Below are 15,041 nucleotides of genomic sequence, written 5' to 3'. Positions count from 1 at the left end.
GGCCAGGATGGTCTCGATCTCCTGACTTCGTGATCCACCCACCTCAGCCTCCCAAAGTGCTGGGATTACAGGTATGAGCCACTACGCCTGGCCCATTTTGCAGATTTTTAAAAAATAGAGAGATAGTGTAGTTAAGCAATTTGTCCATAGTCATTGGGCTAATGAATGGCAGTGCTAGGGAACAGACAATAGACCCTAGATTCTAGAGCCCAACCTCTTAACTAATATGCCATGTCATAGGATAAAATATTATGATATTTCATTTGATAACATATTTTTCAAATAACTGTAATGCATTGCTATGTTTTTCAGAGTCTGAAACATCCAACTAAGAAGCCTACGGTTTAGACTGCATCATATTCTAATAACAACAGGATTATAATATCACATGAGACCCTCTGACCCTGCAAATCTGGAACAAGCTGTATAAGGACTTTGAACCTCCCTTTTCTCCAATCTGCTGGTGTTTGTCATCCTAATATAGACCTCATATTTTCTTCCTGAAAATAATTTTTGAAATATACCCATCATATACTTGGTAGCACAGTGTATTCATTTCAATAAGATTTACATTCAGAATATTGATACCCCTAAAAATTTTCTTTTTTTTTTTTTTTTTTTTTTTTGAGTCGGAGTCTTGCTCTGTCGCCCAGGCTGGAGTGCAGTGGCTGGATCTCAGCTCACTGCAAGCTCCGCCTCCCGGGTTCAGGCCATTCTCCTGCCTCAGCCTCCCGAGTAGCTGGGACTACAGGCGCCCGTCACATCGCCCGGCTAGTTTTTTTGTACTTTTTAGTAGAGACGGGGTTTCACCGTGTTAGCCAGGATGCTCTCGATCTCCTGATCCGCCTATCTCGGCCTCCCAAAGTGCTGGCATTACAGGCTTCAGCCACCGGGCCCGGCCAAAAAAAAATTTTAAATGGTGTTGTAGTCTAGATGCTAAAAAAAACAAAAAAAACAAACAAACAAAAAAAACGTATTTATTACTAAAGCTGAGTGAACATTTTAATCATATATCAGTACCAATTTGGGAAAGGCAAGAGACTGTGCCTCCCTGGCACAGAGAAAGTGCTCCATAAATGCTGATGTTTCTCCCTCTGCATGGAAATCTCTGCTCTATTTAGCCTATCAATGACAACAGTGAAAAACAGAGCGAGCCTGACCAAACTGCAGAAATCACCACACACAAAGAGCACAAAGCTTGGAGGTTTGTGTGTTGTGGGACTGGGGAAGGGACAGAAAGTAAACACCTAAATTTGTGGGTTTGAGGATATAGAAAAAATAGTTTCAAGTCCTGATGAAATGCTCAATTCTGGAACCCTGTCTCTCACCTTGTACAAAATTCAACTCAAGATGGATCAAATACTTAAATCTAAGACATGAAATCATAAATTCTAGAAGATAACTTTGGAAAAACTCTTCTGAACGTGGATTTAGGCAAATAATTCATGGCTATGACCCCAAAAGCAAACGCAACAAAAATGAAAATAAATGGGACCTGATTAAACTAAAAAGCTTCTGTACTGCAAAAGAAACAATCAGCAGAATAAACAGACAACCCACAGATTGGAAGAAAATATTTGCAAATTATGCATATAACAAAGAACAAGTATTCAAAATCTACAAGGATGATCAACAAATTAACAAGGAAAAACAAATAATACCATCAAAAAGTAGACAAAGGACATAAATAGACATTTTGCAAAAGAAGATATACAAAGAACCAACAAACATATGAAGAAATGCTCGACATTACTGATCATCAGGGAAATACAAACTAAAACCCCAGTGAGATACCACCTTACACCTGCAAGAATGGCCATAATTTAAAACTCAAAAAGCAGTAGATATTGGTATAAATGTGGTAAAAAGGGAACACTTTCACACTACTGGTAGAAGTGTAAATTAGTATAGCCACTATAGAAAACAGTATGGGAATTCCTTAAGGAACTAACAGTAGAACTACCATTTGATCCAGCAATCCTACTACTGGGTATCTACCCAAAGGAAAAGAAGGCATTTTATGAAAAACAAACATGCACATGCACATTTATAGCAGCCTAATTTGCAATTGCAAAGGTATGGAACTAATCTAAGTGCCCATCAACCAATAAGTGGATAAAGAAAATGTGGTATATATCCACCATGGAATACCACTTAGTCATAAAGAGGAATGAAATAATGTCTTTTGCAGCAACTTGGTTGGAGCTGGAGGCCACTGTTCTAAGTGAAGTAACTCAGAAATGGAAAACCAAAGGTCATATGTTCTCACTTACAGGTAGGAGCTAAGCTATGAAGATGCAAAGGCATAAGAATGGTATAATGGACTTTGGGGCTTCCAGAGGAAAGGTTGTGTGGGGTAAGGAATAAAAGACTACATACATATTGGCTACAGTATACCCTGCTTGGGTGACAGATGCACTAAAATTTCATAAATCACCACTAAGGAATTTATCCATGTAACCAAAAACCACCTGTACCCAAAAAACTATGGAAATTTTAACAAAGAAACATGCTCAGTTTCAGCAATGAAGTTCAAGGTGAAGAATGTAAAGAAAGAGAGAAAACCCAGCTTAGACAAGAGCACTGAGACCATCACCGTTTGAATCTAATTTGAAGAGCGATACTAACAATGTTACAAGGAGTACTTACTGGAAAAGAACAACATGACAAATATATAGGTCACTGACCCGTCTCAAAACACCCTACTTCTGCTTCCAACCCTTAACATTCCATCCTTTCCCTGATAGCTCCACTGTCACTTTGAGCTCCTTTGTATTCTGTGTCCTTAGCAAATGGTGCAAGTATACTGTAACATTGCAAACTGGGCTAATCTGACTTCTCAAAGATTTCAATGAAACCCTTCTATTTCACCAACTAAATTGTCAACTGCTTGAGAAATGCTAAGATTCCTACTTCAAGTAATCATGCAACTAATCATTGCAATCTGCTATACTCCATGAAACACTGGTATACAGCCACACTCAGTCCATGTAGAACAATGAGGAATATACAAAAGGCTCCACTGAACACCATCAGAAATGTCAGTGTTTGGTGTTTTATGCACATTAAATTATAACTACTAGCATTGGTAAAGTTGACAAAACACTGATTCCAACTAAATTACCCTAGATATTTGATTAGTTTCTTATGATCTCTTTTTCTGTAAGAAACTAACATATGTAAACACCTTCCACCCTCTCTAGCACAAAGAAGGTGCTCAGTAAATGCTGTGTTTTCTTCCTCCACATAGAAATCTCTACTCCCCTTAGAGTATCAAGACTACAGTGAAAAACAGGGCGAGCCTAACCAAACTGCGGAAATCACCACACACAAACAGCACAAAACTTGGAGGTTTGTGTGTTGAGGGACTGGGGAGGGAAGAGAAAATAAACACCTAAATTTTTGGATTTGAGGATATAGAAAGCCAAGTTAAGGAGAAAGCTAGTAATTCTCTTTCAAAGTATTTTAGTTGACATTACATAATTGGCAAGAGCTAATAAAAACAGCTAAGAAATTCTGAGCACCTGCTTTCTGTCAGATACTGTGCCATATATTCTCTCTATATATTATCTCATTTAATCCTCCACAAATTCCCAAAAGGTGGGTACAAATGTCCCCATTTCACATATGGGGCAACAGAGGGTCAAAGGGGTAGAGTGATATGCTCAAGGCCTCACAGCTACTATGTAGCCGAGTCTTCATTCTAACCCAGGCCCATCTGGCACTAAAGCCCATGCCTTTGTTTCACAGATTGCTTGGAAAATGATACTGTGGGTCTTTGTAAAAACAAAATCACAATCCTACTGCAATACCACTTTCTGGAGATGGCCCAGGCTCAGCCACACCCCAGAACATTGTCAATGCCCTACAAAGTAACTTCTTTCAGTTCCATGATCACCAAAGAGAAGCCCTCTTCCCTGCCAGCTCCCTGTCCTTGGAATGCCAGAGGCAGGGGAAAGGGAGATGGAGTCGGAGAGTTTACTCCCTCAGGCAAGCCAGAATGTTAAATTCCTCTATTGACAGGCACTCAGGAATTCCAAGTTTCATCTAAACTCCAACCAATTCTTTTTTTGCATGAAGGTTTAATTATAGACACTAGCATTTCAACTCCAGTGAATTTTCTATGATCACCTGCTCATCTAGAAAGACATCATAGGCCAAGAACCGAGAAGGAAGTATTGGTTAAGGTGAAAGCAGTGGCAGCCTTTTACTAAATTATGAAGATATGTATAATCCATCCCAACCCCCACCACACACACATCTTGTATCAAACATAACAGTGTTTCCCATGTGAGTAGACTAAGTCAGGAAACAAAAACATGTTTTTCTGGAGTTCAAGTAAAGCCTCCCTTGAATTTCTCCATCCATTCACAATCACATGTATGGTCCCTGCCTTCAAATAAGGCAGTGATCCATGTTTTTCTACAATGTGAGTCAAAGATTAAAACCCTTTTTTCCCAACAACCAGACTAAGAGAAAGCCAGAGGAAAGTAGACAGGCTGGTCATTTAGTACACACCCAGTGGCCTCGACCCAGGAACTAAAGTGAAACTCCTGTGAATCAGTGCCCTTCAGGTCAGGGCAACAACAGAGGAAGGACTGGAGGCCAGAGAGGCCTGGGGAGGGAGAAGTAGCTGGGTAGTGGCAGTGCGAAGGGGCCAGAGGATGGCACAGCAGCCCGAAGAATACTGGGAAATTCTCTATCCCAGGCCTCTGAATAGAACCCCCGGGGGCATCCCCTGCTGCCATATATTCCCTCCATTCTCTCTCAAAGGCAGAAAAGGGCCAATTCCTTCCTCCCATCCCATCCCCATGGGGATGTACACACACACACACACACACCATGTAAGAAATACACCCCTGCCACAGCAGGCAATTTGCATCACATATGACTTGGTTTGCAAATCTACTGACATTTGGGTTAACTCTTTTGTTTAGCAAAAATATAAAATGTTAAATCTGGTTGCAGAAATAGAAGAATTAGTAATAGCAATAATGTACTTGTGTAATCTAGAACCAAGCAATTCAGTAAAACACTAAAATGTTTGCAGGCTACATTTTCTTCTTACAAAATGAAAATGCCCTTAGTGAAACTTATGGGGGAAAAATGAGACATTCTTAATTGAATGTCATTGAGAAGACAGAACCAGCTAAATTTTAGCTAGGAAAATGTCAATATCTGCACACACTTGTGAAGCAACCACAAAGAGGCAGTTTCTTAATCTTCCATCGTGAATTCAGATCAAAGCCTATCTTGAAGTTTTGTGGGCTGAACTCTACAGGTCTCATTCATTCAAATCCATCCCTGTTTCTCAGACATCTTTCCTACAACCACCTTCCACTTCCACCCCTATACACAGAGAACAGCAGGATGCAGTAGGAGTGACACACCAGCTTTTAATTCTGGCTTCACTACTTACTCAGCATAACTGAGCCTCAGTTTCCACACCTAAAAATACGAAAAGCAATCTCTGACCCAACCACTGTGCAGAGCCATCAAAGAAGCAAGTCAGGTAACCAATGTGACAGCATGTTGAAACAGATATGCATTCAGTATTTGTTTAAAAAAATACAAAGTCTCTAAGTTCATAAAAGATGAATTCAAAACCAAATACAGATCCTTTTGATAAAATACTATAATAAGGAAAAAGTGTATGAAGAATAAGATTATTTAAGTGAATATTTAACTGGTATTATGTATTTCAAAAGACACTAAATCTCCCGGCTCTTCCTTTTAACTAAGTGTTTTGGTAGTTATAAAATTAATATTAATACAAATATGTCTTCAATTTGTTTTTATAATCATTAAGTTACATAAAAGATCATCTGAAAAGAAAACTGTGACTCTGATGTTCAATATTATCTTAGTAAAGATTAAACACAATTAAGGATCAAATCTAATTTATCCTTAGATTTGATACGTTAGTGCATGATTATTATTTTGGAAGATCAAAAGATTAAGTCTATACAAATGCTCCAGAGAGTAAATTATTTTATATTTTCTGTAGCTTGCTAAGTGAAAAGGAAATTTTATATTGTTTGCATTTATATTATTTGTAATATAAAAATGATTTTGCTAACCAGGAAAATAAATAACTATATATGTTAACTATATATGTTATTGGTCAAGTTGTTTTAAAGCATTCTCTAAAAACTCCTATAACAATAATAATGCATCACTGGTCTTTAAATAAGTAATTTTTTAAAATTTGAAAACCCAAATTAACTCAGCACCAATAATGTACTTAAAAGAGGAAAGCAATATGAACATATTTTAATGTTTGCTACTTTATGACAAGGATATGTCAGGTTTTATACTTACAGAATATGTTAACATTTAAAATCCTTTTTAATTCTAAGAACTACAGTGGTTCTCATAATGGTAAATTGTTGTGGTTAACATACCATGGTATGCAAACAACAACAAAAAGTATGGGATCTGCAGTAATTGTAATATAGCGACCCTTTTTATTTTCATCGACATGAAGGAAGTACTGTACCTCACCTTTGGTATTTGGCCTAACTTTTCTATGAATTCAAAAGGGGTATTTAGTAGACAGCAAATGTTACATACACTACCAATATAAATTGTCTCTATTTGTTTTGCTTTTAGTAACACAGAAATAGAAATTTTAACACAGAAGACTACTTCCTCATATATGTTCAGTGAATCACTCTAAAACACCACGTGAGATTTTCTAGGAAAGCAATGTTCCATCCTAAATGTAGAAAATAAATAAGCAGAGAAGCTGTCTTTGCTAAGAAAAAGAAGTTGAGATGTTAAATCTGTCTGATTCCAAAATTTCCAAATTACTCACTAAATCTATTCTCTCTTTTACTTTCCAGACATAATATCAGAATTGTATTAGCTTGCAAGTCTTATTAGAAAGCTAGTTTAAAATACAGTATCATTTAGAACCTTCTATCCTACGAAAGTCTCCTCACAAAATATTACCTATCAATCAGCCTAATTGAGATCATACACTAATGAGTACTTGATGAACATTAGTGGCAGATTGTTTTTAATGGCACCAGTAAACTAGCTCTCAACTATATTTTTGCAAGCCCTACACACAATAATTTTTAACACTTTAAATGTGTCATCATAAATGGTACAGTGGCTATGTTGGAAAATGCTATTCAAGGATGAAGCACCGTGATATCTGTAGCTTACTTTGAAGTGATTTAGCAGGAAAAAAAATACACATTAAAAATAAGCACACATATAGGTAGAGAGAGATGTAAAGCAAATATAGGAAAATAACTGTTGTTTGATGTAGATGAGGTGAATATGGATATTCATTCACTTCTCTTTCAACTTTTATATTTGCAAAGTTTATGTTTTAAAATATTTTTAAATAGGAATTTTATACTCTACTGGGTTATCTTTAAAAGTGGCAGAGTATTTCTTATTTTAAAAATATATGTAGTCTAAAAACGTAAATAGAACCAAGACTGTTAATTTTCTTAGAAATTGTTTTTCATAGTTTATTAAGTGTTCTATGTTTTCAATTTTCTTTACATTAAAAACTAAAGCTTTCCATCTGAGCTGGCGATGAATAATTAATAATAGTAATTAAACTCAAGAAAACATGAATTCAAGAAAACTCACGTAGGTCTTTACACAGTATACTCCATATATTCTGGACTTTGCCCGACATCCTTGTTACTAGACACTAATTCCATTCACCTACCCTCTTGAAAATAACCAGAGAGTAAGGCTTGTCATACTTAACACTTATTTCAAAGCCTGAGGATACTCATAACTTATAAGAAAAATCTTTTTTAAATGTGTAAAGTAAAGCTAACAGGGTATGTGTGTCTTACAGAAAATCATGAACTGATTTGTTTTGTTTTGTTTTGTTTTGTTTTGGAGCGAGGGTTTAATGAAGAGCTATAGAAGCTTCACTGAACCTCGGAGACCCAGAAAAACTAAGGGAATTTTCAGAATTTAATCACAGTATCTTCTCACTCACCTCTCCAGATTTTCAGAACATATAGTGGGCATACAAAAGTCAGTAAAAAGCACCAAGGCATGTACCACCTGCCTCTAAAATCATCCAGTTTTCCTATATGCCCTGTTGTAACCACTTATTAAAACAAGGTTGCTAAATAAGTCTAATCAGTGTTGCTTTTGTTAGATAATAACTTTTTTTTCTAGCATATTTTAACTTCAGCAATAAATCAGGAAATTAGAAAATCAATGAGCTTAAGAATGTTGCCTCCACCAAAACATCACAACCTCATTTGACCAAGACTTATTTAAAATCTCTACTTTCATGACATGAAAATCCCTTTAAAATATATGCTATTAAAGCATTTAAATTTGGAAAACATCTGGCATGTCAAACTATTTGGGAGCTTGTGGCTTTAATTACTTTGTTTGAGGTGGTGTATTTAGAAAGAATTCACTTGTCATTCTCAGGCTTCATAGGGAAGTAGCCCTAAAAAACAAATGTATGTGGTAGTTCACTACAACCATGGAGAATCAATAGCCATCTATTTAATTTGCTAAGACAATGTAAATTAGTAACTTCCAGCCAGATGTGTGATATGCACATCAAACAAACTGCAACCTGTTCATTATGAAAATCCTGTTAAAATACACAGAGCCACTTGATGACATTTCATCTAAAGCAATTTCCACATTTGCAGCCCTAAAAATTGTCCTAAGAATTTTTATACAAGAAACTGAAGCTGAGACTCATAAAAGGGTAATCAATTTCAGCTTTTCATCTTGTGTGCTGTGTATATATGCTTCTGTGTGTTTATTTCCATTTTCATTCAGAGGTATAAAATGTTTTAACAATGTGCACCATGTTCTTTTTCCTTCTATTAATCATTTGTTTATCCTCATTACATCTTTTTAAATTTGATGTAAAGTTGATCATCTAATTCTACAGTTCTGAAGGAGTATGTAAAGTCAGGAATGACAGAATCAACAGAAGAAAAAATGTACACTTATCTACTGGAAAACAAAACAGAATATTTCAAAATGACTCCAAACATAAATTAAGTTTACCCATTGGGAGGTCTAACTTGCATCTGGGTCATTTATATGGGTCTGTGTGACTATATACCCTGCTGTTTGATAAAAAATGATTACTAACCACAGGCACCCACCAGAGAACAGAGTGTATGTGTAATGCTTGTGATGTCTCAGACACACAAAGTACCTTCTTAAAGAATGTCCGTTTCCTTTCCATGGTAAGCAGACGTAATTTTTCACCCTTTAATACTACTGCTTCACAGAGTGGCCTATTTTATGAATTATGCTTTGCCATTCTCTCTTGCATTTATTTTAATAATATGAACAACTGTATTCATAAAATTGATGGTTTTGTTTCATGAAACCCAAAATATTGGTAATTTTTCTGTTTTGTATTAAAATACACAGCCTTCTTGATATTTCAAGAATTGTATAATATTAACACTGTTTACTAAGATGAAAAAATTAAAAGATTATTCTTAATTGTCAGCTACTATTCTTGAATGTTGAATCCTCATCTAAGCCAAATTCATTTTCTAAGTCTATTGAATTAAATTTTCTTATTAAACAAGACACAGAATAAATAGTCTTACTGCCGAGCATAATATTTCCAACTACTACATTTTTAATTTGGCAATTTAAAACAATGGGAAACGAATCTAGTCCTCATCACCTATAGTATAGTCTGATTCCAAATAGCACCCCTTCACCAACTTCCTAATGTCTAAATAGCATTCTACTAAGTGCCTGGTGTGTCAACACTTCCAACTTCCAAAGTAAACAACCTATGAGATTCCCTAAAATCACAAGAATTTCAACTTCTACCAAAAAAAAGGTGGGGGGAGCGCAACTGCACACACAAAAGAGCTCTTCATAAAGGCTTCAACCCTAAGCAACTGGACTTTCACAAACATTATACAGAACATGCTTTCTTCACCAGCCACACACCAGGCCACGTGATCAACCTGCAGGGCCACACTGGCAACCAGAAAGTATTATTGTTTCTAGAAAGAATAAGACTGAAATGCAGGCCTCTGCAGCCTCCCTGTCAGTCGCGCCCGCAGGTGGCACCCAGAGCTCCGCTCCTCACTCAGTGAAGCAATTACACCCCGCGCGGGGCCTGGGCACCGGCCAAGACTTGCAGCGTTCGCTGGGGTCCCTTAGCTTTCTGCGAGTTAAAGTCAGATCCTCCTGGTCACTTAAGCCCCCTTTGTGGTTCAGGAGGAAAACCACTCTCTCAGAACTCTTAACTTTGATTGGAGACTCTGGTTAAAATTAAGAACTTCAAACCCCAGATTTGGAAAAATGAAACAGATGTCCTGTTTGTTAACGATAAATGCCTCCGTACGCCGGATCTTTTCCTCTCTCTCTCTTTTTCTTTCTGCTGCATTAAGTTTTATTTAATGCAGAGTTCGCTTAAAAGGTTAAGAGAGAAAAAGAAAGAGAAGAAAGCAAATATGGACTGCGATGGAAAAACTCCTAAATCTTTCTCTAGAACATGACGAAGAAAGCCTCTTCAAAAAGCTGAAAGTGTTCGACCTGCCTCCTCTTGGCGCAGCCAGCACTCCAGGGTCAAAACGGCATTTCCAGTGGCAAGAGCCTTGTCTAACCCGGCTGTGCCGCCACCCGCACTCTCGCAGAGAGCAGGGTCGCCTGGAGTGGGTGAAGGGGTCTCAGTCTTGCACTCACGTGAGGACATAGTTGACGCTGACGATACAGTGTGGCCTGGAGGAGCGGCTGTTGTGCACGATGGTCGCGTAGCTCTGCACCCATACCCAGCCTCCGTGTTTCGCCAGGAACCTGTAGTACTTGGTGGTCACCTGTCCCTTCACCAGCACTGACGGAGAGACAGGAGGCAGATGGTGGTGAACCAGCCTGCTCGGGACTAGTCCCAAATGCAATCCCTGGTGGTGAGAATTGAGGGCCCCCTGCGGGCCGTAATAACCGCACCAGGCAGGAAAGGGAGAGGACAGGCAAATTCCCAAAGAATTGATTGTCCTGTTATATTGCATCGGGCACTCCTGTCACCATTATAGGGATGATACCGAGGTGACCAGATGTCTTCACCATTAGCACAGGGGGGAACACTTATGGTTGGGGGGGTTTCCTACAGATTCGCTTTTCTAACTACGAAAGTAAAGCTCTGGGCAGCTGAACTCCGGAGCTCACGTTCCCTGCCCGGGAGATTACGCGCAAAGCAAAGCTGTATCAAAAGCCAGGCGAGTCAACGCAAGTGAGTTCCAGCCTCGGTTTTTGTTCATCTTTAGTGTGGTTTGCAGATGAGAAAAAAAATACCAATAGGAGAATAATATACCTTCGCGTGGGGGGAGGGGGACGGATTTCTCCCAGAAATGCTTCTTCCGCCTGTATTAGCGGCCCGCGGATGTTAGAGAATTAGGTGGGCCCAGTGTCAGAGCAGCCCCTCAGGAGGCCTCACACACCACCACCAACCTCCCTGGGCTCCCACCTGTCCGCTTAAATCGTGGCTTCCCCCACCCCCTAACCAGGGGAAGCGCCAAGTTTGCCTGGGTACGGGGCAGGGTGGCGCCTTACGCAAGTGGTGCGCGCAGCGCAGGTGGAAGGTGTCGCAGCCATGCACATGGTGGTACAGGGTCTTCTCAATCAGGTCCTGAGGTTCGTACCCCGTCAGCTCCGCCACCCTGAGGAGAGCAATCCCTGCAGGATGAGTGCAGGTGGGGGTGCAGGGATACCCCTCAAAACACACCCTCGACAGCCCTCTGAGACCTAGCTGTCCGCCCTGACTTTCCAGGGACGGTTCAGTCGCCTCATCTGCAAAATGGGCTCATAGGATAAACGGAAAGCTCTCATCACTAAGCAGGGCCGCCCTCAGGCTAAGGGAAGCCCTTTCCGGCCCTGCCCACCCACCTGGAGTCCAGAAAGATGAGCTTCATGTCCAGGCTGGCGCGGAACATAAACATATTGCTGTGTAGCTTGATCTCCGTGACGGCGCTGGGAGGCAGCGAGTGGCCCACGGCCACCAGGCCCACGTTTTGGTAGCAGCCATCGAAAGGGGACATGTCCAGGCTGTACTGGCGGATCTTCAAGTAGCCGCTGCAGTGGATGACCTGAGGCAGAGGGAGAGGGAGGGAGACTCAGCCACAGTCAGGAAGAGCCCCCAAAAGGTGGAGAAGGGGTTGAAACTTGTTGAAACTCGACTCTGCCACGAACGCTGTGCTGACCACGCCCATGCACTAAGGAATCCAAAGTTATTGGTACTCTAAGGTGTCTTAAGAAAGTGACTGCACAGCCACACTGAACTCACCTGGGAGTGCATAAAAAATGTAGAGGCTTGGCCCCACCAACCCTAAGGCATCTGAATAGCGAAGTAGGGCCCTGAAACCTGCTAATGACGTTCAACGACATTCAAAGTGAGACCCATATCTTCGAACTAAAGCTCTGGTTTCTAACCTCTTATGTAATGCTATGCATAAACTCTTAGGGATCCACCAAAGTTACCCGCCCCTTCAGAGGCCTTACGAACCCTTAAGGCCCATCTCTACGGGTCACAAGTTCATAGCCACCAAGGCCATCCAGTATTGGCACCCAGTTAGACTTTGTCTTTAAGCATAGTCCCAAGGTGTTCACAAAGTTCCGCGGCCCTGGTGGAGAGTCCTGGCCTGCGGCTCCTCGACTGAAGCTGGGGGCGCCCTCGCGGGTAGTCCTATGGGTGGGGACATTCCTCCCACCCGCACGCGCCTCGCTTCCTGCCCCCTCTGACTCCACCTGGAGCGGATCTTCCAGCTACGCACCTTGTAGCCGCCACAGGTGAGGCCGGCGTTACGCTTGGCCAAGACGCACTTCATCCTCAGGAAGAAGGAGCGCTCGATCTCATACTCTGGGAGAGAGGAACGGAGGGAAGCTCAGGACGTGTGATACCGGCGGCGTGGGACGGCAAGCGTCTCTGCCACGACTAATCGGGGGAAAATCACAAGCGGACTGCGATGGGCCTGAGCATCGCAGGCACGTGTCTACCTTACCCTGCACGAAGTGAGAGTGGTAGGGCTGATGGGCGGTGAGCACCGCCGTCATCTCGTCGTGGTCTGCCGGGTGAATGTATTCATAAATGCTGTTTCCGGTCAGCTCTACCTGTAAAGAGGAGGATGTCGCCGCCCCGGTGGCGGTGGAATGCCCGGTGAAGGGACTGAAAGATTAGGCCACCGGAGCTGCAGGACCATGAGGACAGCAGCCAGAATTCTGGATTCGGCCCTGAGTTCTAATGCCAGCTCTGCTTCTTGCTACCTATTGCAGCCTATCTAAGATTCCACTTCCTTGCCTATATAATAATAAAAATGGCAGTAATAATGATAACAATAATAATAGCAGTAATAGTAGTAGTAGCAACAGCAGCAGCAGCTCCCTGGCAAAGTTCTGATAAAGATATCATGAAATAAGTATGTAACCTCCTCTCATGTTTTCTGGCTTACCACAGGGACTCAAAAAAGTAGCCATTGTTTGGACCTAGGGTGGAAGGTAAAGGAGAAGGGAAGTGGAGAAATGGAGAGACTCAGACCCATTTAAGAGTCTTCCTGCCAGCTGTGAGATGTCCAGCTCCAGGTTTAGAGAAGCGCACCCAACCCTCAACCCAGCCCTGGCTGTAAACACTGCAGGTGGGGTATGTGAACCACTCACCTACCTGAGAAAGACCCAAGTGGACTGAGGCTGTCTCTGAGATGTACATGATCTTCCCATCTGGGGCTACCACGAAGATGAAGCCATCCAGGGTCTGGGGAGGCAGAAACAGAGAGAATAGAGAGCCCTCTGGGCCATCTGGAGAAATGGGAGCAGGAGGACAGAAGTTAGTGACTTTCAGCCAGAAGTGTAGAGAGATGGAGTGGAGCAGGTCTGGCAGGAAACAGGGCATAGAAAACTAGCCACATGAGCCCCTTTTGTTCATTCTAAATTTGTAAACATCTGGGGCATGCAGCCCAGTGGGAAAGATCCAGAGTAATTGGTGGACAAGGCTAATGCCCTGTAAGACTCAAGATCCACTGAAATGAACAAAGAAAATACATCCATAAAACACACACACACTGTCTCTCTCTCTCTCTCTCTCACACACACACACACACACACAGTTCTAGGGGAGAAAATCACAGCCTACGTGTTCTATAATGGAAAGAGTAATAGCAGGGTTTGGGAATAGTCGTGTAGTAGGCATTGGTTGGTCAATACGGAAGGGCTGGCAGTCTAAAGTTTGTAGGCAGAAGAAAGCTGGCCAGTGACTGGAAAGAGTCCAGGAGAGGCGGCGTTTAGGAGATGAGAGGTTTAACAAGGAGCAAGTCCATAGAGTAGTGCCATAGGGTGTATGTGTGTGTAAGTTTACACTGATACATCAAACTGACAGGCTCTCCATGAAGGAAAGTCTTAAGATTTTCACAGTCTCTATCTCTGTGAATAAGGCCTTAGTCCAGGCAGAGACAAGATGAGTCAGACCCTGCTCTCAAGGAGCAGGAAGTCCAGCAGGGGCAACTGGCCTGAAGACAGATATAATAACGACACAGCTGAACAGACAGTGCTGAATAGGCAAGCGGCCCAGAGCCTGAGTGACCAGAGGCCTGGGGGACAATCAGGCCTTAGAGGAGCTGATGTTTGAGCAGAACCTTGAACAGGAGCTTGGACTGGAGAAGAGAGAAAGAACATTCTAGGCAGAAGGAATGAAGTGACAAAGTCTGCTGGGTCTGGGGATAGGACCAACCTAGTGTATGCTGAAGTGATGAATTTGGTGAACCAGAGATGGCAAAGGAGCTACACCTGCAATAGATTATGGAGCTTGAAATGTCAACTTGAGAAACCCGGAGTTGCTCTGTAAGCACTAGAGTTCCAACAGAGGTTTCTAAGCAGAAGAATAGCATGCTTAGATGTGGCATTTGTTTAATTTTATTTTGTTTGGCAGAATGACGACAGTGATCTGAAGAGGAAGTGGAGGGGAAGAGCAGATCAGAGAAGGCAGCTGCAGCAGAGATGGTCAAGCCTGAAATGGGGCAGTCAGAAGGGGAATATAGAAAGGCAAGAATCTAATTCAAAGATGTTTC

General features: G+C 41.4%; 1 protein-coding gene across 1 annotated transcript in view; it reads right to left on the bottom strand.

Annotated features, from left to right (window-relative positions):
- Positions 1–15,041, bottom strand: part of SIM1 (SIM bHLH transcription factor 1) — a 74,276-nt gene that overhangs the window by 45,968 nt on the left and 13,267 nt on the right. Inside the window, exons 4-9 of the mRNA XM_023205823.2 lie at positions 13,643–13,732; positions 12,987–13,095; positions 12,759–12,844; positions 11,875–12,074; positions 11,542–11,648; positions 10,678–10,825 (exon numbers count right to left, since the gene is read on the bottom strand). Coding sequence (XP_023061591.2) covers positions 10,678–10,825; positions 11,542–11,648; positions 11,875–12,074; positions 12,759–12,844; positions 12,987–13,095; positions 13,643–13,732 — 740 coding nt within the window. The remainder of the gene's footprint in view (positions 1–10,677; positions 10,826–11,541; positions 11,649–11,874; positions 12,075–12,758; positions 12,845–12,986; positions 13,096–13,642; positions 13,733–15,041) is intronic.

This window comes from Piliocolobus tephrosceles, chromosome 5 (assembly GCF_002776525.5).
Source record: "Piliocolobus tephrosceles isolate RC106 chromosome 5, ASM277652v3, whole genome shotgun sequence".
In the NCBI taxonomy this organism is placed as follows: domain Eukaryota; kingdom Metazoa; phylum Chordata; class Mammalia; order Primates; family Cercopithecidae; genus Piliocolobus; species Piliocolobus tephrosceles.
Note: the sequence above shows the minus strand (reverse complement) of the source record. Positions and strands in the feature narration are given on the sequence as shown.